General features: G+C 34.5%; 1 protein-coding gene and 1 long non-coding RNA gene across 2 annotated transcripts in view; one reads left to right on the top strand and one right to left on the bottom strand.

Annotated features, from left to right (window-relative positions):
* Positions 1 to 24,349, top strand: part of LOC145681989 (uncharacterized) — a 194,689-nt gene that overhangs the window by 37,720 nt on the left and 132,620 nt on the right. Inside the window, exon 5 of the mRNA XM_081753590.1 lies at positions 21,404 to 21,482. Coding sequence (XP_081609716.1) covers positions 21,404 to 21,482 — 79 coding nt within the window. The remainder of the gene's footprint in view (positions 1 to 21,403; positions 21,483 to 24,349) is intronic.
* LOC145680799 (uncharacterized) overlaps positions 1 to 24,349 on the bottom strand; it is a 241,866-nt gene that overhangs the window by 126,418 nt on the left and 91,099 nt on the right. The window lies entirely within an intron of this gene.

Genomic DNA, 24,349 nt, shown 5'->3' with positions numbered 1-24,349 from the left:
TGTACTGTATATTGGCAGATTGTGTGAAATCTGCATAGTAGATAGACTTTAAAATCTACCTAAAAAGTTTATTACAATCAAGAAAGTACTTATGAGAATCACTGGTAAGAGGGTGTAATAAAACGGGATTGTAATATGAAATAAGTTGAGAATTAATAATCTATACTGAAATATTCTGTACCCAACACAGTGATCTTAACCAGGATAAAATAAATGAAAAGATCGGTTTCTAGTAAAGAGCAAAAAGTTCTAACAAATAAGCTATTACATGATTTTGAAATGTGTTTCGAATCATGCTTTGAACTGTTCAAAATGTTTAAAACATGTTCTATTTCGTCTGTGTTTTAAAACATGTTTAAAACATTTGGAACATCTTTTTCGTGTTTTAAACACATGTTCTGTTTTTTTTTTTTTTTTTTTTCAAAAAACTGCGTTTTTCCAACGTTCCTATGATGAAGACACTGATATAAAGTTGGAAATTTACGGTACATACAGTTTCAAACTAAGTGAATGCACCTTGTTTACTATTATATCCGTTTAATAGAAAATCCATTACATTTCATTTCCTTATTTTTATTTCATTGTCAAACGAATTGTAGTTTCTTAGTGTACACTTTGTTATTGTCGATCGAATCGAAGATCGAAGATCAACAAGCTCATGTAGTCACTGACCATCGAAGATTCCTTACAATTTGGGAAGAATACATACAAGATCTGTATGATCAGAAGAGCCGCCCTCTATGAAAAGAAGAAGTTCATTTCTTAATGTTTTCAGTAGCCTATAACTCCAAAAGGAGCATTTATGTTTCCAGGGTGGTATATATATTTGCCTTATCTTGGTGTCAGGAATCACCTCCCAAACGTTGTCAGTGTTGTTTTGAAACATCCTATATATGAATTCCCATAAATATGCAAATTACCGGTATGGGCTCCTAAGATTAGTACAATACACATTGGGCCGCGCAGAAATTTTACGCGAATTCCGTGGGGACACTTCAAGAATGTACCTTGTTAGAATATTATATAAAAGCACTGGTCTAGCAGAAATACGATTTTACAGACAGTTTGAGGTTAATAGAGAAAACAACAGTTATATATATTATATTATTATAATTATTAAATTTATTGGGAAAGTTTTCTGAATCTTGTATGAGTGAATATTTTACCATAGTACTACCTGAATTGCATGTTCTTCGGACGGGGAGAATATGTAGGTTTTTTGGAAATATCTGAATCCTCTTAGAATATTTATTTTAATGCAAAAATACATAAAACACTCTACCTTTGACATAAATATTGCAACTCCGTATTCCCACAAAATACACTCTTAACCAAATTGATATTAATAACAAAAACTTGAAGAAGGTACTAACTATATTCCAATAGGCATTTGAAATGGTCCAGACATTTTCCAAACCCCGAAAACTATGGAAGCAACATTAATATTGGATATTTTCAATTATTTTTACATGTTGCAATGTCTCCCTTCATTCGCCGGGATGCTGATGTGGCCGAACTGTGGTTTAAATAAGGTGCCGGTTTGATTCCCGGTGGGAGCACTCGGTCGAAAAAGTGTAAAAAGCTTTTCAGGTTAGCCATCCTGAATGAGGTTTCCCTGGGTTTTACTCATTTACAATAGACAAATGTCTTGATTTTACCTAAAACACAGGTCCCAGACCATGTCTTTCTTTCCCTAATCCTTTTATCCTTCTTTTTCTTGGATAGTCTGCTCGCCACGAGACGTCATCCCTAATATGTAACGGGCTAAATGGTCATAGATGTCCAAAACCCAGAAATGTAAATCCTAACATCCTAAATTATTGAGATTAAATGGCATATGGAAGGTAATTCCTAATCTAAGCGATCCTAAAATCTACGGATTCGACACTAATATCGATCGTTTTCGACCATTTTAGCTGCCTCCCTCTTTCTCTCATTCTAGATGTGCTAGAAGGATCCTTCTCTCACTAAGGACTGAACTTGGACATTAGGACTTCCACCAACAAAATTAATGACACTGTAAACTAATGATTCGTCAGAAATATCGGACGTTTTCGATATTTTTATATGCCATCAATTCACCTCAAGGACCCAATGAGGGCTTAAATCGGACTTAAACGCCATCGAGAGTATCACTTCTCTGAGCGGCCCCGAAAACTATCAATTTGACATTAATGTAGGCGGTTTTCGATCACTTATATGTAAACCTTTCTCCCTAGGTCTGCAAGGGGGCCCTACTCGCACTGAGAGGCTTAACTCGGATTTAAAGGACACCGAAACTGTCACCAATCAGATTTAAAAACTATGGATTTGATACCAGAATCGATCGTTTTCGATCATTTTTACATGTCTCTCCCTTTTTTCTCGCCGCTAGATGTGCTAGTGAGAATCTTATCCCAACTGTATTTTTTTTTCATCCTGCAAGTAATACATGCCCCAAATTTAATTAAAATTGCTCCAGGAGTTTCAAAGTTGTGGTAAAACATACACAAGCACACATATACATTCATTTTTATACGTATATATAAAGAAAGATTTTAATCGAAGCTAAGCGGTTAGCGTACGTGCCTTTGGTGTGAGAGATCGAAGTTCTATTCCCGACAGGATCTCATGTGGTTCGAATCCCACGTAAAGCTTTAGCCTTGCTGGTGAAAGGGACACTAAACGCGATCCAAATTACATCGAAGTCATATTATTTTAAAGGATTCATATGTTCAGTGTCAACGACCAATGTTTCTAACAAAATCCACATGAAAATGTATAAGAGCAACCTTGTGGCTATGTGGATAGCGTACGCATCTTTGACGTTGAAGATCTGGCTTCGGGACTTCATGTGGTTAGGATCTCTAAATTAAAAAAAATAGAAAATTTTTCAGCATCTAGTTTGTAAAGCCATCATGCTGCACGTCATTTACCAATAGTAATAATGATAATACAACTCCCTACCGTTTCAGCCTCAAACTGTGGTCTACCAAACAGCTTTGTTCTGAGTGATGTATGGAAAACACATAGATCCCAACTCTATATTTACTAGATTTCTAGACCGAAAAGAATGGTTTTAACTAATTAATGTATGGTAAGCACGCGATTGTACTGGGTTTCTAATTCTACTGGGTATCTAGATCTAGATCTTGAAAATTTGTCCTCTTTGGAAATCAGAGATGTCACTCATTTTACACTATCATCATGTGCACAATTCACTTCACACACACCGACGTGCTACTCTTCCTTACGTAGAACTGCCTGTGCCTTAATATCCCACCATCAATAATATCTCTCGTGCTTCCAACTCCATACGTTTCAATTTAATTGATAAGTATATATATATATATATATATATATATATATATATATATATATATATATATATATATGTATATATATATATATGTATATATATATATATATATATATATATATATATATATATATATATATATATATATATATATATATGTGTGTGTGTGTGTGTGTGTGTGTGAGAGACAGAGAGTTTCACTAAGGGAAAGAGAGGTTCAACGTATGGGAAGATCGTTCAACGTAACGAAATATTCTAACGTTTCGAATTGTGTTCTTCTTAAATGATAAATTATTTACAATTACTGAAATGAAATGAAATCTCCCAGTTTAACATCCCACTATTATGTCCTTTAGGCCAAAGGGTACGGATGATCAGCGCAAGTGAATGATAGTGACAGAATTGCTGGAATGAGAATGTCGGACGAAAGGGGCGGGTATCGAACTAGGGACTCCACACACCAGAGATAACCGCTCTACCACTAAGCCACCGTACTTACCACAATTATTTGAAATGATTGTACAAAGACGTTTTTCTACATATGAATGAAATGAAATGAAATCTTTGTTTTACGTCCCACGGTTATGCCGGTTAGGCTAAAGGAGACGGTGATGATGAGTAATGAATGAAATGGTGGAATGAAGAAAGTGGGAGGAAACGGGAGAACCCCGAGAAAACCCACGCACACGGTGTTTGTCCACCACAAAGTTCACTTGGCGGGGGCTCGAACCCAGGACCTCAATTTCTACAAATGAGATCGTAGGTCAGCTTTAGTGTTCTGAAAATACTTTTCAGTTTACATTGTACACGTCGCGTTCGTGTTTTATAGCTTGTTGTGGGAACCGAACACGACCTGTCGCTCCCAACTTGTGCCAAATTACCTTTATAGTGAACAAACACTATGTGCATGGCTTTTCTCGAGGTTCCTCCATTTCCTCCCACTTACTTCCCTCCACCGTTATCATCCATCTTATCTCACTCTCTTCGTTAATCTCGGTGCATAATCGTGTAACGTTAAATGCAAAGAAATGGCCTGTGAAATTGAGGCTAAAGTTAGTCTTCCACTTACAAAGCTGTTAACGTAGACATTTATTTACAGCCAAAAAATATAGTCTTCGTGGCAAATCCAGTGGAAGCTCCTAAGAGTAAATTTTCTCTCTATGTGTATGTTTCCTAAACATAGAGAAAAGGAAAAAACTAGTGGTTAATTAACTTACTTCGGTTAGTTTCATTATTTGCTTTATGTGGCTAAGAAAGTGAGAAAATTCAAAGGAATGTAAATCAAACTTCTTAACGTAAATCAAACTTTCCAACCTCCAGAGTTAACAATATACGAAACCCGAAAGTATCTATATCTTTAATCACAGAAGAAATGAACAACTTTATTACTTTATATCATTCGTTAACTGATGTTAACTGGCTTTATAACTATTTGATGAAGATAGACCTTTGACAATAATGCAATGTGACAAATCCAATGCAAAACATAGAAAACATACAACATTTTCACCATCACAGTCAAGGGTTCAGAGGAAGGGATACAGAAGGTAGGACACAGCTCAATCAGAACCTGAAACGCAAATACATAAAACTACAACCAAGTCAATACGCCACACCTATCTTGCTGTGTTTTGTAGAGCATTTACTCTTTAACAAGAGTAATGTTGCTGAACGTACTTTGCGATGGAAAATATATATCTCTTCGAAAATAGCTTATTCACCCCCTTTATGTTCCCTTGTCCAATTTTCAAATATCCTTCTTTACTGTTAACTTACGTCAGAAATTCTGTGTATTATTCAATTTTAAAGTGGTTTACCTTTGGCGATAATCATACTTAAGATGTCTCTTGCATATAGATTCTACTTCATGTATTTGTGTGAAATATTCTTGTGTCTTAGGTAGATACAATTACAGTACAGAAACGTTAAGTTGTGTATTACAATTTTGTGTTGATGAACTGTTAAAAGCATCGATCTCTAGTTAAGTAATCTGGAATGCTAAAATAATAAATAAATGAATCAAAATAAAGCAAGTTCATCAAAAAACCTCCTAACAGCCTTTAGATTTTAAAAAAAGTAGAGATTCACTTAAACGTTTGAGTCCCATATTTAGACACACTACTCTGATCAATGGGGATGATTCATCCCCTGAATTCTTATAAGCATCATATTATCACCACTCCAAATCTCGAAGTCGCACTTTGCGCCATTAACTTATCCCACTCTCGTGAATATTCCTGTCATATACTGTATCTGCACATATGAGAAGATAGACAAATATGCATGGGAAAAAGATTTGACAACCTCGTCTTATCATGAAACGTATTAATCAACTAAACCATTGTTCTTTTCTAAAAGATTCCCGTCTCCTTTAGCCTAACCACAATAACTGTAAGACGTAGAACTTAAAGATTTCATTTAATTTCAATTTTTTCTAAAAAGATTCATATAATTTTATTTACCCTCATGGTCTCACGAAGGCTAAATAAGCTATTTTCAAAAGAATTAAACAATTTGTTTCAATCCGAAGTGTTAAGCAAATCTAAGTCAAACAGACAGTGGCCCCAAAGTAGGAATACAGACCTGCATCGATCAAGTATGGCATTTTATTTATTAAGATAATGAATTTATTTGCTTTGGTCTGCTCTGAACTTAAGGCATAAGTGAAAAGAAATTAAGAACAGATAATGAAAAAACTAAGTCAATACCTGTATAGATAACAATAAGTAAATAATGATAAATGCAATGCGCGGATCAGGATCGGACTGTATACCTACTTTTGAGCCACCCTGTATAATTCAAATATGTCACAGGTTAACAATGATCTCTGAAGAGGAAAATCCAAATATTGACCAATTAATTCGAAATATATCTGTAATCGGAACAGACATTCCATATTAATATATATACATCCGCGTTAACATTTCATAATATAGATACATAAGCTATCTAAATTTCGTATCTCTACGCAACACTCCAACTATCATAGCGGATGTAGTTAGTTAACTATTCATATTACATGGAGTTATGTGGAAATTGATATGAAAATCGCTTTTCCGCTACGCAATACAACATTAAATATCTTCAAGCACACTACAGAAATAATCATTGGTATTATATATCCAATTCCAAAATTAAATTGTCCTCTGTACAACTGTGATAATTGATAACAGTTTATAGAACACCTTTAGGTCATTTTTAGTTTCTCGGAACTAAACGTATTGCCTATATAAATCATATATTATAAAGAGTTTAAATCTTATAGTAAACTGGGAAATAGTGGCAAAGCATACTTTAAACAATTTGTGCTGTAAGTATAATGTAATATATACGAGGAATGTTTATAGTGATCTTGGAATTTAGTTTAATTCACTTTTATATACTAGTCTCCAAATATATTTCGTTGTAGTAATTCAATATAATGTCTGTCTAATCATTTGTATTATTTCAAACTTGAAATCAGCTTCTTAATACTTTCTTCAAGAAAACATTTTGAAGTGTGCTGTCAGTCTACCTACTACAGTCTATTTTAAATCCTGGGAACGTAAATCCCGCATAGGTTTCATCAACTCAAGAAATGGATAATAATCATTAATCAGTAGGTTGGAGGATTTAAATATAATTCCCAACACAAATGGCTTAACATATTCCTTGTTTGACGGGCTATATGCAGCTATATCTTGTAGTAAATATCTTCCATGAGGTTTCACAAGATGATTTTTCTTCTTTTTTCTTTTTTTTTTCAAAAGTGCATGTCGTAATGGACAAAAAAAGTATGGAACAGTATTGTGTTTCCCCTCCATATTAATTCTGCTTCCTTTTCTTAGAAGATCTACTGAGATTATCTCACCAATCACAGAGATAATAAAATTAGTGCTCATAAAAAAAGCCAGTTTTTAAAGGAATTATTCTGAAATCAAATGCAATGAAATATGTCAGTTTAATGTACCACAATTATGCCTTTCAGAAATGATGATTAAAGCCAGTGAATAATGAAGGAAGAATTAGTGGAATGAGAAAGTGGAAGGAAACTGGAGTACCACGAGAGAAGCCACAGACACGATGCTTTCCACCACAAAGGAATTATTCTGATCTGGGTCATTTCTTATATTGACTTTCTGTTTCTATATTATCGTATCCAAGTTTCGTCTTCTGTTAATTATCTCTTCCAATATTGATTGCTGTAAAATAATGAAAGGTCTTAAAGTTGATGGTAAGTTACCGATGTTCACATACACATGTACTTCTATTAATCGTACGAATAAGATAGGGAATAAGAAAAGTGATGGTTGACATGTCAGACACGCGACTGGGAGGGGGAGGGTGTGGGGAAGATAATGAGTCATCGTTCGCTTAACCCCTTATAACTTTGCTCCTAATCATTCGATTTTAATATTCTCTTTCTTTTAAGGAAACGATATAAGTTCTACACATTATGTTATTAGCATCTTTTACGTAAATGTAGCCGATTTCGCTAAAATTTCAGAAAAAGAATTTTTCCTAAGAAAAATTATTTCATTTCACAAAATAATCAATTTTGTATTATTTACTTATTTAAAATAGCTAAATTTATAAAAGAAACATAATACGAATAAATATTTATTTTCAAAATCGTTGATATATAAAACGTAAGGCAAAAAAAAACAGTATAAAAAATCTAATATTTCACTCAAGAGAAGCAATTAATGTATTTTAATTATCATTACACCTATTCCGCAAGTTCAAATGGAGCACAACTCCAAAGATATTTTGTCCTGATACTGATGTCCTAGTAGTAGCGATGAATTTCTCCCCTCAACTTCCACAGAATATCAGGTTGTTGTCTCAGGAACTAAAACACGCGACATTTCTGTTCGAGTGATATATCAAGCGTTACGTCACAAACGAACTGATGCTTGGTTAGATCGCTTTCTCTCTCAGGGACTGATAGCACCAAACCATTTTGTGGTAAAACGAAAACAAATTTCTTTAACACATTTATGGACGCTAATGCGACGCACTTGATGCTTTGTGATCACTGGGAAAAGACACTTTTAATGAAGAAATGTTCCGAGTTGTGGAAGCATTTATACTCTCTGTATACATAAGAATCCCAAAGATAACGTCCCTGAAAGAAAAATGAAATCTTTGAGTTTTACGTCCCACTATTATGCCGGTTAGGCTAAAGGACACGGTGATGATGAGAGATGAGTGAAATGGTGGATGAAGAAAGTGGGAGGAAACGGGAGAACCCTGAGAAAACCCACGAGCACGGTGTTTGTCCACCACAAAGTTCACTTGGCGGGGGCTGGGATCGAACCCGGGACCCCAATCACCAGAGGTGAACGATCAACCACTGAGCCACCGCGCCCCCCACGTCAATGAAAAAATTGCGGTGGTGGTTTTTCACTGAAAAACATATCTGTGGATTATGCATGCCTCCAACACAAGATACTCTCTGTCGGTCAATAAAAAAGCACATTTTAAAGTTTAAATATGGCGTGAAGCACATATTGCGTATCCTGAACTACCTATAGTGACTGACTGGAGTTGGGCTGTTAATGGGAAAAGTAAATACGAGCCAATAATATGTGATATTCCTTGTGAACCTAGAGAGCTTCTCTCAGCGATGAACTTCAATCATGGTTATGAGATAGGTACTACCATGAGCAAAATAAATGACGCGTCTCTTTATTTTGAAGTTTTTTGAAAATATCTCCGTTTTCTTTATATGTTCGAAATTTCGGAAGGTTTCCCCAGCAGGACAGGTTAATAACAAACCCGTTTTTAATATTTGTGTTAGATATTAGCTTAAAATAAAGAAATTAGAAGCAAAAAACATTAAATCGACAGAAATCTCGAGAATTACCAACTCTGCTAAAGTGGGAAATTTTCAAGAACACGAGGGAATTCTGCATTTCAACACGAAGCAGCGACATCTATGTCATTGAGAGAAATGTGGATTAAATCTACAAACTAAACTTTTAAGGAATATTTCTAGTATGTCTTATTATATGCATTATCTGCAAACTCCAAATATATGAATATACGCTAAGTATTAACATAAAGATAGAGCAAATAGTGGAAATTATCTATGGAAAAGGACGAATTGGTAGGACGATCGTAATGAAATATCGTCTTTACCGGAACAGGCTCAGTTCACGTAAAAAGACAAATAGCTCAGTTAGTTAAAGCAATGAGTCTGTATGCTGAAGGTAGCGGGTTCGATCCCATGGAAATGCCGTTGTCATTTTTATCTCTAGACTACGGTTATTTTATTTATTTTTTGATGTGGGAAAGAATTAAATTGTAACGTATGTGTAAAACTCATGACGATACCAAAAAAAGAAAAAATGCCGTTGTCGCACTTGCATTAGCGTCCCTAATTTTGTTTGCAAACAGTTTCGTAATTATTTCCCCTGTGCTCACTGCTCACCATATGCTCGCTGGCGCATAACGAATGTTTCCCAGTAAATGTTAATTCTAATTTGGAGAATTTTATAAAGTTTCACAATATTTCTCACTAGATACTCTTCTATCTACGTGTTTGGATATTTTGATAACATATGTCCCTATTAAATGTTTAATTTTCCCTAGATGTTTAATTACGGAAAAGTTTTACAATGTATTTGTATTGAATTGAAATTGTTTTGAATTTACTACATAAGGTAAGTAGACCGAAGGAGGAGAACTCAAGTAATTGATATTCTACGTAAAAGCAACCTATTGTAGAATGATGATGCTTCTTACCTTCAGCACATAATCTTTACGTTAGAGAGTCAGACAGAGAAAAATCCTGGTTTTTCCTCCTCTATGACCACCCATCTTAAACCTCTACATATCATTGTTCGTCTCACAAAATTTCGGTGCTCCAAAAACATTCAAATAATAATAATAATAATAATAATAATAATAATAATAATAATAATAATAATAATAATAATAATCCTGAATATGCCATCCTTACATAATGTAAGGATATCTTAGTTTCCTAGTTTAAATCTTAAATATCTTAGTTTAAAATGCTTTCTTTAGTACTTATTTGAGCAACCATGTAGGAGGGGGTACGACTTTTTATTTTGCCCCTCTCATTTCAGTACCCTTCCAACAGAAAGTAATTTTTGATAAGCAGGACAGACAAAATGAATAAGAAATATATTTACAGCATCCTCTCCCCTTTCATGATTGGAATATCACGTAATATTTTTTATTCTACGAAAGATGGCCCTGTGCGGTTAGGGGTAGGTAACTAAAAAAATACCTAATATATAGCGCCCCTTGATTTTAATATTACCGCTTCTTTATTTGTACGAGGGAGCCCCTACACAATCAAGGGTGACAAAAAGAATAGGAAGAGTGTCTATTGATTCCAGTGGTGGATCCAGCACGAACTCCTGGGGGAGGGGAGTTGAAGTGAAACATTCTTTTGATGATGTGAAGCTGTCACAAATTACCACTTAACTAAACTAAACAATAGTGGGGGGAACCGGAACCCAGTCAGTTTAAATTGTTGTAAAAGTTTAATTTTTGGGTTCATATTAAAAGTTGTGGTTTCAAATGAGAATTTCAGTCCAAGTGGTCAATCATCAAATCTCGTGGGGCTCTTCAGTGTAGGCTAATACGGCCCCCTTATGAGAAAAGGCAAAATTATTAACATGTTTATAACTTTCGAATTTTTCGTCTATTTTAAAGAAATATTTTGCTTCGTATTAAAGTGTTGGTTCCAAATGACAAATTCAGTCCGAGTGGACAATGATCAAATCTCCGGGGGGGGGGAGCTCTTCAGTATAGGGGGCTACGGCTCCCTTATAAGAAAAGGCAAAAATATGAAAATGCTTATAACTTCCGAATTTTCCGTCTATTTTAAAGAAATTATTGGCTTCATATTAAAGCCTTGGCTTCAAATGACAATTTCAGTCCGTGTGGACAATGATCAAATCTCGGAGGGCTCTTCGGTGTAGGGGTTTCGGCTTCTTTATGGGACAAGATTCACGTAGTTGATATTGCAAAATTGTTTTGTATATATAAGTGGAAACTTGCACCATTTGGTTAATTTTACCTCGTATGTTTTGCAGATTCATATTCCAAGCAATAGTTACTTCGCAGAGCTAAAAGAAGGCACTTACTAGTTTCATTAAAATGAAATGTCTTTTATGAGAAGTTCTCATGGAGCCGACGAACGAATAGGCACCCAAACGTTGGTTAAGTCGAACGGTTGAAACCCGTTGAGCTCGCTACAATTATTATTATTATTATTATTATTATTATTATTATTATTATTAATAATAATAATAATAATAATAATAATAATAATAATAATAATAATAATAATAATAATAATAATAGAGCATTCACCTTTGGTGCATGGGGTTCGTGGCTCGATTCCACTTCGCGCCAAGTGAAATTTGAGGTGGACAAATACCGTGTGCATGGGTATGTGTTTTCTTGAGATTTTCCATTTTCCTCCTACTTTCTTTATTTCACCATTTCATTCATCATCATTCTCCCTTAGCGTAGGTGCATAATCGACCAACGTTAAACTAGATATTGCAATTTCAATAGGGCTAATAATAATAATAAAAATTAATTCAACTGAAAGGACTGTAATTTATGTGGACAGCAATTATCATAAATATGCAACCATTATAAAAACAATGCTTTGAGTAGAAAGATAATCCTTTCCAAGTGTTAACGAATGCGCACGAGATAAGACATGTCTCGAGAAAGAGACAAGACGCGCTTTGTGACATCCAAGATAATACGAGGCAAATGTTTTGGACACGAGATAGCTTGTAAAATGTCTCGTCTTGTCTGGAATGTCTCGAAAACAAAAGTCTAAGTTTTAATATTATCTTTCAAGATCTATTCTCTCAGAAGTAGTTCTCTGCCTTAAAATTAATAACGACATTTGTGATTTAAAAAAAGATAAACAATGCCTAAAGTTAATAGTTAACTTTTCGAAAAGAAGCTTCATTAAGGGTGAACCTGAAAGATGTCCACAAACTTCGGGAGGTGATTCGTGACATCAAAAGGAGACAAATGGTCCTCTTGCAGTTTTCGAATTCAGCTTCGTTGTCGAGATACAGGGTTGCCAACTGGTCGTGTTTGAGAAACTCACTGAGAATAAATTCAAGTCCAAGAATAAACTACTACTCATATATTTTTCAGGTCAATTGACTTATACCATGTTGTAAGGTCAAATATTTATTTATGAAGTGTGTACAAAATTCGCCAGGGTCTTTTCTGAGAAAATCGTCGAGAAAAAGTCACCTCCAAGAATAAACTACCCCTTGTAAATTTTTCTAAGAGAAATATCTGATACTGCAATATAGGGTTGTTAATTAAATATTGATTAATGAAAAATAAACAAAATTGTTAAAACCATTTTTGAGAAAATAGCGTTTTTCGATTTTCGGCTGTTTGTAAACCACACTTATTTTAGGTGGTAGGAAAAAATGGAAAAGCTCCTGTAAGAATACTAAGTAAACCCTAAGTTTAAAATTTGGTGTAGATAAGTTGAACGGTATGGCCTCTAGGCGAGTGCATATAAAAGTGTGCCGAACGGACGGACCGGAAGGACGGGTGTCGAAAAGTCACATTTTCGGTATGTAGACGCCATGAAACGTAAATCCGTTGAAATCTGAATTTGATATTATTTTCACAATCACTATATTTTCTTCTCTCTTTTGTCGCTCGAAAAAGAAAAGCCTAAGTTTACCACAAAAAGCTAGGGAGTTTCTCAAAAAATATTCAATTACAGGGCCACCGCACTAAACTTTTTCAATTCAATTTCTTAACTGTGTTAGGCCGCAGTTGTTACTGAAGTGTGTATTTGGATAATACGAATAAAATTATCGTATTATTCAAATACATCGAATGTCAGATTATCGAATAAAAAACTTCGATTGAAGAAAATCCACACTACAAAACTAACTCACACTTTGAGCACATTTTCATTAGACATATAATAGACCAATTAATGCAATCATTGTTTATGAAATATGAAAAAAATCAAATGAGTCACTTTGGGAAAGTCGTTCAAAAAGAACACGTCAAGAGTAACCTACCTCTTGTGAATTGTTTCGAACAATGAGTTAAGATATACTTTTGGTTATTAATGAAATATTTATTTGCGAAATTTGAACAAAATCGCCTGTCGTTCGAGAAAATTGTCGGGAAAATAACCTTGACCCCAAAAATAAACTATCCGTTGTAATTGTTTTTCATAGAAATGACTTATACTAAAATATAGGGTTATTAATGAAATACTTATTTATGAATCATCAATAAAATTGTCCGAGTAATTTTTGAGAAAATCGTGAGGGAAAAATAACTCCCCGAATAAACTATCTCTTGAAGATTCTTTCAGGGTAAGCGAGTTATTCCATATTACTAGGTTTTTAATGAAATATTTATTTCTGAGTACGAACAAAATTGCTTGACTCATTTTTGAGAAAACCGTGGAGGAAAAACACCCCCAAGAGTAAACTACCCCTCGCATATTTTTTCAGGACAAACGAGTTTTGCCATATTGTTCGGTTATTAACGAAATATTTATTTTTGAAATATGAATAAACTCTTTTGAGTCGTTTTTGAGAAAATCGCCCAGACAACACTCCACCAAGAATAAACTACCCCTCGCATTTTTTTTAGGACAAACGAGTTATGCCATATTGATAAGTTATTAATGAAATCTTTATTTATGAAATATGAACGAAAACATTTGAGTCCATTTTGAGAAAATCACTGAGAAAAAACTCACCCCCTTAGTATAAACTACCCCTTGTAGATTTTTCTCAGATAAATGCCTTATACCACAAAATAGGGTTGCTAATTAAATATTGATTTATAAAAAAAGAAAGAAAACAAGATCGTTAGAGCCAGTTATGAGAAAATATCTTTTTTCTATTTTCATCGTACAGGAAACTACCCTTGTTTTGGGAGTAGGAGGGAAATAAAAAAACTATAGGAAATACTATGAAAATCTTAAACTAAAATTTGGTGCAGATAAGTTGAACGGTATGGCCTCTAGGAGGGTGCACAGAAAAGTGTAGCGAACGGACGGACGAACAGATAGACATGTATCGAAAAATAACTTTTTCGGTGTTAGGGGCTATAATACGTATAAATTCGTTGAAATCTCAAATTTGATTTTTTTTCGAACACCATACTTTCTTCTCTCATTTGTCACTTCAAAGTAAAAGGAACTCAGAACTACAGATAAAAGACACCTACTTTTACACATAGACATTATTTATTGATTTAAAACTGTTTTAGTTTGTGTCATTTCACTTCCAATTGAAAGGTTTTACAATGATTAACGGCATACCAATGACGAGACGGAAGTTTTCAGGAAGTAAATGCATTCAGAAGTCTAGATTGCATTACAGCTATCAGCCTGTTTTTATTTCTGCAATTGTTAACAGCTGTAATTTCGTCCAAACGCTACATGAAATAATTTTTGGTTGACGTCATTGTGTTACTATTTTAGTATTGTTCTTTTCAGACTTGGTTGAAGTTTTGTCTTAACGGTTATACATTTTTTTCTTATTTCATCGTTACACATAAGAATAAAATGTTGTGGTGACTGGATAGATTCGAACCTACGAACATTGAGTTTTTATTCTTCAAACAATTTACCAATGGACCAAGCTTTGTCCTCACGTTAACGTACGGTTACAGGGTTTATTACGATTTAAATAAAATGGCTGGCTGTTAGAGTTTCCTGCCCAAATATTTCGATAAAAAATTTTCATTGCTTCGTACATTGTTTAGATACACATTTTAGGAGAGTGAATTTTGGAGTATATAATAATTTCATGCCAGATAAAAGCTGGATAAGTTTTAATAACATGTTTCATATGTAGTTCTCAATAATAGACTTGTTGTTCGGGATGACGTTCCAAGGTTTAGCATTGACTAGCAGTTTTTGCTATTAATATCCCTTCTAGCAATATTGGCAGTAGACAAAAGTTAGCCCGTGTTAAAGCTTTTTGCTCCTAATTTAGTTATTTTACTTTATTATTTAACGAATATATTGAAAATTGTCAGAGACACGTATGCAGTAATTTATTTCGGGAGGGGTCCGACTTCAATATTAGGATAAATTATAATAAAATTTTAAAAGATAATCCCCAAAATTAGGCTAAATTTACATAAAAGTTGGGGTTTCAGAGGGGGTCCGGACCCCCTAGACCCACCCATAAATGCGTTCTTGTTTGTCAGTAACATTTCCTCATTTTGAAACCCTCAAAAACTTCGGATAGACTATATAAAGGAAAACGACTTATTTTCGATGAAATATTACTTCAAGGAGACGCGTCAGTTTTATTGCACAGTGTGGTATCCCACGTTCACAATGGCAAGAGTTTCTTTCCTCTGATTCTCTGTCATTGTGCTCTATCGAAAGGTTAGGTTTGTAACATATTACTCCTACGAACAAGCATGACTGGCAGATAGGAATACTGAACACAACTCCAGAGAAATGCATGCTGGAACTTACGTTTATAGCTACGCTTTGGTGATTTGCCCTCAAGGTCAATCGAGTGGTAATTCAGTTCCGTCTCTGTTCTTAAGCCATGTTCGTATTACTTCGAACAGTTTTGATAATGAAAAGCATGCCTCTTAATATAACAGACTTCTTTCGCGTAAGAAATCGAAACTCAGTTGGTCAGAGCAACTAGTCTGTAAGAATTAGGTTGTTAGTTAGTTAGGAGCCCAGTACGAGTAAGGGTTTTTATTACTATTGTTTTTATCTTTTTTATGTGAGGAAAAATCAAATTGTGACATCGCGTTATCAAATGTATTTGATTAGGTAGCTTTGTCTTAGCTAAACTTTAAACATCAGTAACCGTCGAAATTATTTCACTAACCGATCACTTACTGAACATTTCAAACACGTGAAACCAGTGGCATAACATGAAGGTTAACCTCTCCTCCGCAGTCCTTAGTTATGCGTCCGTACTTTCAAGGGCGGACTAAGGGCCGGGCGACTGCCCGGGGTGCCAGAGAAAGAGGGGCACCAAAACGAGCCTCAAAAAGTAAATTTTACAATGTGCTTTCTACTGACGTTTTTGGTTTATATTCTTGTAAAGTAGTGGCAATTATATGATCTTTTTACATTTCACTATGGAAGAAGAGAGTTTCATAGTACTAAGGGGGCTGTATCGAAAAATTGAGAGATGGCATGTAGAATAAAGAGTGCCGGGAATTAAGTATTGTTTGTTTGTTTGCTTGAGTTTAGCGTTCCGCGGTTATGCCTTAATGGGCAAGGGAGATGTGAATACTAATTATAGTGGAATCCGAACCACTTTTATCGTTCAACAGTAATCCACCGGGAATTGGACCCGGTACCACAGAGGGCAGGCGTGCTAGCCACTAGACCAGAGGGGGTGGAGTTGGTATTGTTTATAGCGAGCCATATTCTTTGTGAAGTTTTCCTAGGTAATGGATTTCTTTTTGAAAATGGGTTTAAAACAGGGGCGTCATTTAGGGAGGGCAGGGAGGGGCATTTGCCCCCCCCTGAGTTTGAGATGTATATAGATTTTATCATTAGAATAGTAGTAAATCAGTGAAAAACGCGAAATTTTACTTATATCAAGAGGTCTTGCCCCCCCCCAAAGCAAAATCTGAAATGACGCTCCTGGTTTAAACTATTAAAAACACTATGATAAAATGTAAAATATACGCTACTACTAGGGGAAGGGCGCCAAAAAGTCACTTTGCCCGGGTGAAAATTTGGCCTGCTCCGCCCCGGCGTACTTACTGTATATTTTTTGGCCTTGCAGCTTGTGCGGTCCCCACGCCTCATTGTTGCGGGGGCGCTATTTACGCCTACCTTTCGAACGTAATTCAATAACTGTTTAAGAAATTCTACCATCAGCGTGGAAACGGGAATATATTTTTCTAATAGTCCCATAGAACTTTCACTCAGAACGCCAGATGCAATTTTTCAGAGTGGGCTCGGGCTCATATTCAGGAATAATAATAATAATAATAATAATAATAATAATAATAATAATAATAATAATAATAATAATAATAATAATAATAATAATAAATATGAATGTCTTTGGAGAGCCGAAATTATGTGACACGAATCATTATAGATAGAGCTTTAAGATGAGTGGTCATAGGGGAGGAAAAACAGGATTTTTCTCTCTCTGACTCTCTAACGTTAAGATTATGTGCTGAAGATAAGAAGCATCATCATTCTACAATAGGTTGCTTTTACGTAGAATATCTATTACTTGAGCTCTCCTCCTTCGGGCAACTTTGCTTATGTAGTAAATTCAAAACAATTTCAATTTAAGACAAATATTTATAGAGAAAATTAAACATTTAATAGGGAAATCTGTTATCAAAATATCCAAACTTTTTTTTTGGTATCGTCATGAGTTTTACACATATGTTACATTTTGATTCTTTCCCAAATAAAAAATAAATAAAATAACCTTAGTGATAAAAATGACAACAGTACTTCCACGGGATTCGATCCGTCTACCTTCGGTACACAAACTCGTTGCTTTATCTAACTGAGCTATTTGCTTTCTTACGTAAGCTGAACCTGTTCTACAGTAAAGACGATTTTTCATTACGATTGGGCTAACAATTCGTCTTTTTCCATAGGTAATTTCCACTATTTGCACTATCTATACGTTAATACTTAGCATAGATTCATATATTTGGAGTTCGCTGATAATGCATATAATAAGACATACTAGAAATATTTCGTTAAAATTTTCGTTTGTAGATCTAATCCACGCTTCTCTCAATGACATAGATGTCGCTGCTTCGTGTTGAACTGCAGAATTCCCTCGCGTTCTTGAAAATTTCCCACTTTAGCAGAGTTGGTAATTCTCGAGATTTCTGTCGATTTAATGTTTTTTGCTTCTAATTTCTTTATTTTAAGCTAATATCTAACACAAATATTAAAAACGGGTTTGTTATTAACCTGTCCTGCTGGGGAAACCTTCCGAAATTTCGAACATATAAAGAAAACGGAGATATTTTCAAAAAACTTCAAAATAAAGAGACGCGTCATTTATTTTGCTCATAGTAGTACCTCGAAGCGGACTACGCCGATAGGGAATCTGTTACTAAGAATATGCGAAGGAAATAATCTCTCGTGAAACAAGAAGGAACTGAGCACTGTCATAACTCGATTAAGGGAATCCCTTTGTTATGTGACTTGTATTCTTTTCTTTCATGAACCAGTCCGTTCGTCTTTCAACCTGCTGCCGATCTGTTGAACAGAGTAAAATCCCTGTGACGTGAAGGAACGGAAATTGGGAAGTGTTTGTGTGTTTCCTTTGTTCCCTCTTTAACCACTTCTTGTATTTTAGTGCGTTCTGAATGTGGTGTCATAGTGTAGCGTAGTGTATATTAAAATATAAAGAAGAGTTAATGTTATGAAGATTGAAGTAAGAAGGACAACTTCGAAATCTGGAAGTGTTCCGATGACTAATGTGTGGATTCACACCGAAAGAAGAGTATCTTTTATTTTTCAGTAAATGAATATAATAACAAAACACATAACTAGAGTACTTATTCCAGGATAATTAAAATATATTTCTAAAATACTTACGAACATCTAAAGAATTAGCATTAATATGGATTACATAATATAATAAATTGTAGGAATAGGTGTAATAATAATTAAAATATATTAATTTCCTCTCTTGAGTGAAATATTAGATTTTGTATATTGTTCTTTTCCTTACGTTTTATTGTGAAAATAAAACTTTATTCGTATTATGCTTCTTTTATAAATTTAGCTATTTGAAATAAATAATACAAAATTGATTATTTTGTCAAATGAAATACTTTTTCAAAGAAATATTCTTTTTTTAATTTTAGCAAAAACGGCTACATTTACGTAAAAGATGCTAATAACATAATGTGTAGAATGTACTTATACTTTTTTTCTTTAAAAAAAGGCAATTTGAAATCAAATGAGTAGGGCAAGGTTATAAGCGGTGAAGCGAACGACGACTCGTCATCTTCCCCCACCCAGCCTCGGGTTTGACATCTCGACCATCACTTTTCTTATTCCCTAGCTTATAGGGAACAAAATGATGCCATCCACAATACTCTACCATTAAATTGCACACGGAATGAAAAAAGTGACCACTAGAATACTGACTAAATAATTTAAGAACTGGTTCTATTGGTAGAATAGTAAGTTGATTTATTAGTAATATCACTATTGCGTGATTATGTTGTTATGTATGGACAACTCCAAAGGTGCATTACCACCTGCAATTTTCCCTTTCCTGCAATAGCAGGCCACCCAAAGAACACGGTCGTTGGGGTGGTTGAGGATTAGAAAGGCGTGGGACCAAACCTCAATTTTGTTACAAATATAGCAGTGTGACAAACTGCAAATAGGAGAATAAAATAAATTGTTAAGATTCACGTCTTTCTTATCATGAGGGCAATGGATGACATAAAAAGTTACAAAATGCTGTTACTTAAGCAGCTCAAAGAAGACGAATGGTAAAAAATAGATATCAGAGTAAAGGAATTTCTCTAGTTTTCCAAAAAGAATCTGGTAAAAAAAAAGAAAAATGTCACATAATGTAAATGTTTAATATAAAAGACAACACAAAAGACATACACACTAAACAGACGCAAACACAAAATAAGGGACACCAGTGACTTAGCACAGTTGCGGCCCTCACATGCAACATAAACTGATGGGACCCTAGTTGCAAACACAATGGTTATAATAATAATAACAACAATAATAATAAAAATAAGTTATTATTATTATAAAATCAGTTCCTTTTCAAAATCTCTGATTCTGGCAGAAGCTGTCCGCATATTGTAAAGATGTGAACACGTTTTGTCAATGAGCGGTCCCAAAGACCAAAATTCATAGAAATATCCGAGGGAGAGGAACAAAAAATTCCATAACATAAATTCTAGGTCAAAGTTCGAGCACTTCGTTTTGACAGGGGCTTTTTTGTTATTTTTTCTGGAACAGAAAATTCTGGCGGCTAAGAAATTTCTGTATAAACATTGCAAATTTACAAGTGGATTTATATACATTGCACAATGTGCTCATAAAGAAATTGTCATTAGAAGACGTTATTGTAAAAATTAAGTCTTATTTCTTCATCCAACGCAAGTCTCAGGGCCTCCTATACCGCGCTCCCGAATATCGATATAGAAAATGTTTAATATTGATATATCGATGTCGAAAATGTTTAATATCGATGTCTATATAATCTGATAGAACAGATTATAAGTACACAAAACAAAATTAAAGATAAAAACATTTACAGAAATATTTTTCAAATTTAACAATTCATTTATCCAGAAAAAATAATGACAGCATGGACGCCCGATGAAAATTTTCTAGGGGTCCCATCTCCCTGGTTACAATATACCCTATTATATTTGATATTTTCTTATTTGTATTAAGAAATTTAATACATTTTCATTAGCTAGGGGAGCGACCCCCTGTCCCTCCTTCGGGCACACATGAGTGACAGTATACTTTTATTTCTGTAACATGAAAAATTATTATTTCTGAGAGACCATTTTGAAATAATTTCATTGAAAGGTTACTGCAGTAAACATGGTAATGGAACTTATTTTTGAGACCACAAATTAATGTCAAAACTGTGTTTCTCTCTGGTTTTAACAGAAAGCCTACCCAACGAATAGGTTTGACTTATGCTTCTTTCACATTGAGGCGGCGACTTGCTGGCACCGCTCGCGGCAGTTTGCCGCGTGACAAGTGTACCCTTTCATATTACACAACGTTTTGCCGCGTATGGAAAATATGCGAACAGGGTTGCTGTGCAACTGAAGAAACAGAACCTTGTGACTCTCTTATCGTGCTGTGGTGGTTGCAATGGACAGACGCAAAAAGTGTCTTCTACTCGCATTGTTAAGACAGAGAAATAAATAAATTTAAAAAAGCAGTAAGAGAAACATGTGTGTTCACTTTTTTTTCTTTTAAAGAGAAATGGTACCTTGAAATAGATTTTTCTATACTGTTTCTACAATTGCTAGACGTAAGCAAAATAGCGGCAAGGTCCTGGATATTTAACCCATTCAGACCTGGCGGTCACAATTGTGTACATTAAATTTCTATTGCATTAATTCTACTTAAAGCAATGTTGTGGGCATACAGGCCGATGTTTACATCTGTGTAGCTTTGCTTCACTGTTATACAAGTAGCTGCTGCGTTCTAGTGAGTAGTATGTGATAAAAGTATTGTAAATAGTCTGTGGTGTTGCAGTTTTATCAACAGGCACTACCTCGTCGATTTTATTACAATAATTAGAAGTTTCTCGTTTCTGAACTATCTTTTTGAAGTGCTTGCGTGTGTTTGTGAATATCTGTTATATTTTGTGGTAAAATTACAAATATGACAAGCAGTTCGTTATAACTTTATTTGTTGTTGAAATATAATGTACACAATTGTGCCCAAGAGGATCGTAATGAACAGATGCGTTATCAATGAAAGCTCATTGAGTATGTGTTTTTGGGTGGTAATATTAGTAAGAATTGGTTTGTTTTAGCTTCGATCGGACTTATATCAACGACATTAGACCAAAGTTTTCTTATAAATTATATGGTACATTCAGTTAGTGTGTACACGAATTAGAATCATGGATAAACCATCTGGTAGCAGCCTATCTCTCTCCACGGAGAAAATTTTAGATATGTTGGAGAATAGTGACATTTCTGATTTCGATTTATCTGAAGATGAAACTGAGGAAGATTCACCGGTTATTTATTTTTAAAAAATATCAGTGTGACCGATAGCCTTCTAAATATTTAATGTACACAAATGTGTACAACGGGACACCAATGCTATATAAAAACTAAAAATTTATATGACAGTGGAGTCCAGATGTACACATTTGTGCACATAAAATATCTGGAGAACTATGGGTAACAAAAACAAAATTTCAAGCAAAATGGCATCAGAAGACCCCAATGCGTTTAAAAACCAGAACAAATAATTTTTTTCAAGTTTAAAAAAAATTCAGGTCTGAAGGGGTTAAAATACTATCCCGATATTCACCTGTTTTGACTGGGAAAACCAGGATAAAGTCCTTTCGGGATAGTCGGTGGTTGAGATCTATCTCAGAATCCCAAGTCAACACTCAACCACTGAACCCAAGGTTGGTCTATTGTATTATATTATTATTATTATTATTATTATTATTATTATTATTATTATTATTATTATTATTATTATTATTATTATTATTATTATTATTATTATTATTATTATAGCATTTCCGGTTTATTCGTTTGTTTTAAGCGTTCCGACAAAGATTCAAGTATCTTTGAAGCACTGCTCTAGTCCCTGAATTCAAAGGACTATTCAACAAATTACAACCATAGAAGTGTTAAAATAGTTATAAAATATATAAAATACGGTATATTTATCAAATATCATGTAATGAATTTCTCTTGCTTTGCTAAGGTACAGTCCGCGGCATAAAATTTGTTACAAAAATTCTAAGTTCAAATGAATAACAAACTCTTGCCCAGTTTTCTTATGCATTCCCGCAATACATGTATCAATCGATTAGTTGCTTCAAGTATTTATTCCAACTCCTCCCCGTCCTCCACCTCTCCTTGTCTAAAGCAGTGTGTGTGACGTAGTACACTCTTTCCATTCAGCTGTAAAAGAAACAGAAATCAAGTTTACAACGTTATAGCTTTAAAACAGTCTTTTCCATTCGTTTGTTCTGAAATATTTTTAAGAGCCTAAATTAAAGGAAAGTCACACAATCTTCCCAGAGCTTCATAAATATATTTAGTTTCATTCTTTTCTTTCTTTAAAGAGTGCAAGCTAGTAAGATGCTCTCTAAGAAATCTATGGAAATTGCCAAGAGCTCTAAAATATCTACGGACAGAAACGAGTTTTATTCAATGATTCATTGAATTTCTTTTCAGTAAGTGCAAGCAAATGTTTCAGGGGCGTCATTTGGGCAGGACACGAGGGTGAAATTCCCCCTCTCTTGAGCTTCATAAATACGTATTTTTTGATGAAATGTATAGTAATATACTAATAAAAAGTGAAAATCTTATGTCGCCGGAGAATCTCTTCCGTCCCCCCCCCCCCCCCGAATAAAGTCTAAAAGACACTGGTTTTAACAACAAACCTATAGAGTTACGATAGCACATTGCTAAAGAGCTTACATTTGGTTTCAAGAGTCGAAGGTTTGATCTCAAGTCAGATTTCTTCCTGGGTGACATTGAGAGAGAGAGAGAGAGAGAGAGAGGGATTCAAGTATGGAGATAGAGAGGGATGATTTGTATACACAGACTTAGAATTGGGGAAAAAAATATCGGACAGCATTCGCATTATGACGAAAATTCTTATTTTGTAAAAGATAAGAAGGGAAGTTTTCGAACTGCGAGGATCACATTAGGCAGTTGTCGAATTAATGTGGAGAACTCTTTTTAGAGCATCAGGTGATTACGAACGGAGAGAAAGATCTTCAGAACTGAGGAATTAAGATTTTAAAAAATCTGGTTTCGGCGACGGGTTCGAACCTTGTGGTCATCGAACCATGACTTTATCCATTCTGCTACGGAGGATTCTATTACTGGTTCACATACGTTTCCCTTAGCTGCGTTGAAAGCTACCTTTATAGGATATTCCAAAAGTTGACTCGGTAGATGCGCCGTTCAGTTAGGACGTAAATCTCTTGTAACTTAGTTACAATGTGCAAAATGAACTTCCTCTTCTCCAGGACACTTTTTGAAGCTTTAAAATTTGTTACTATTGTTTTAATTAAGTTACATTTGATAGAACCATCTGATAAAGTAGTGCCAAGCCCTTTGCGTCATTGTCTGTTAGGTGAATGGTTAATGTAAGTTACTTTTACGTGGATGGTCCGAGCTTCCAATCAAGACCATTCTTATTGATTATTTTATTTGAGCTACGCTCATACTGTATATTCCACAAGTTCAAGTTTGAAGTAATGTAGTCACAGCTAGTTTAATTCGAAATAATTTTCCAATATTATATTTGTTACTAAATTTACATGGCAATCCTCACTGTTTGTAGCCCTGCATAAATGCAAAATTGTT

Source organism: Thermobia domestica, chromosome 3 (assembly GCF_964235325.1).
Source record: "Thermobia domestica chromosome 3, izTheDome1.hap1.1, whole genome shotgun sequence".
In the NCBI taxonomy this organism is placed as follows: Eukaryota; Metazoa; Arthropoda; class Insecta; order Zygentoma; family Lepismatidae; genus Thermobia; species Thermobia domestica.
The sequence above is the reverse complement of the archived record's forward strand: the minus strand, read 5'-3'. Positions and strand labels throughout refer to the sequence as shown.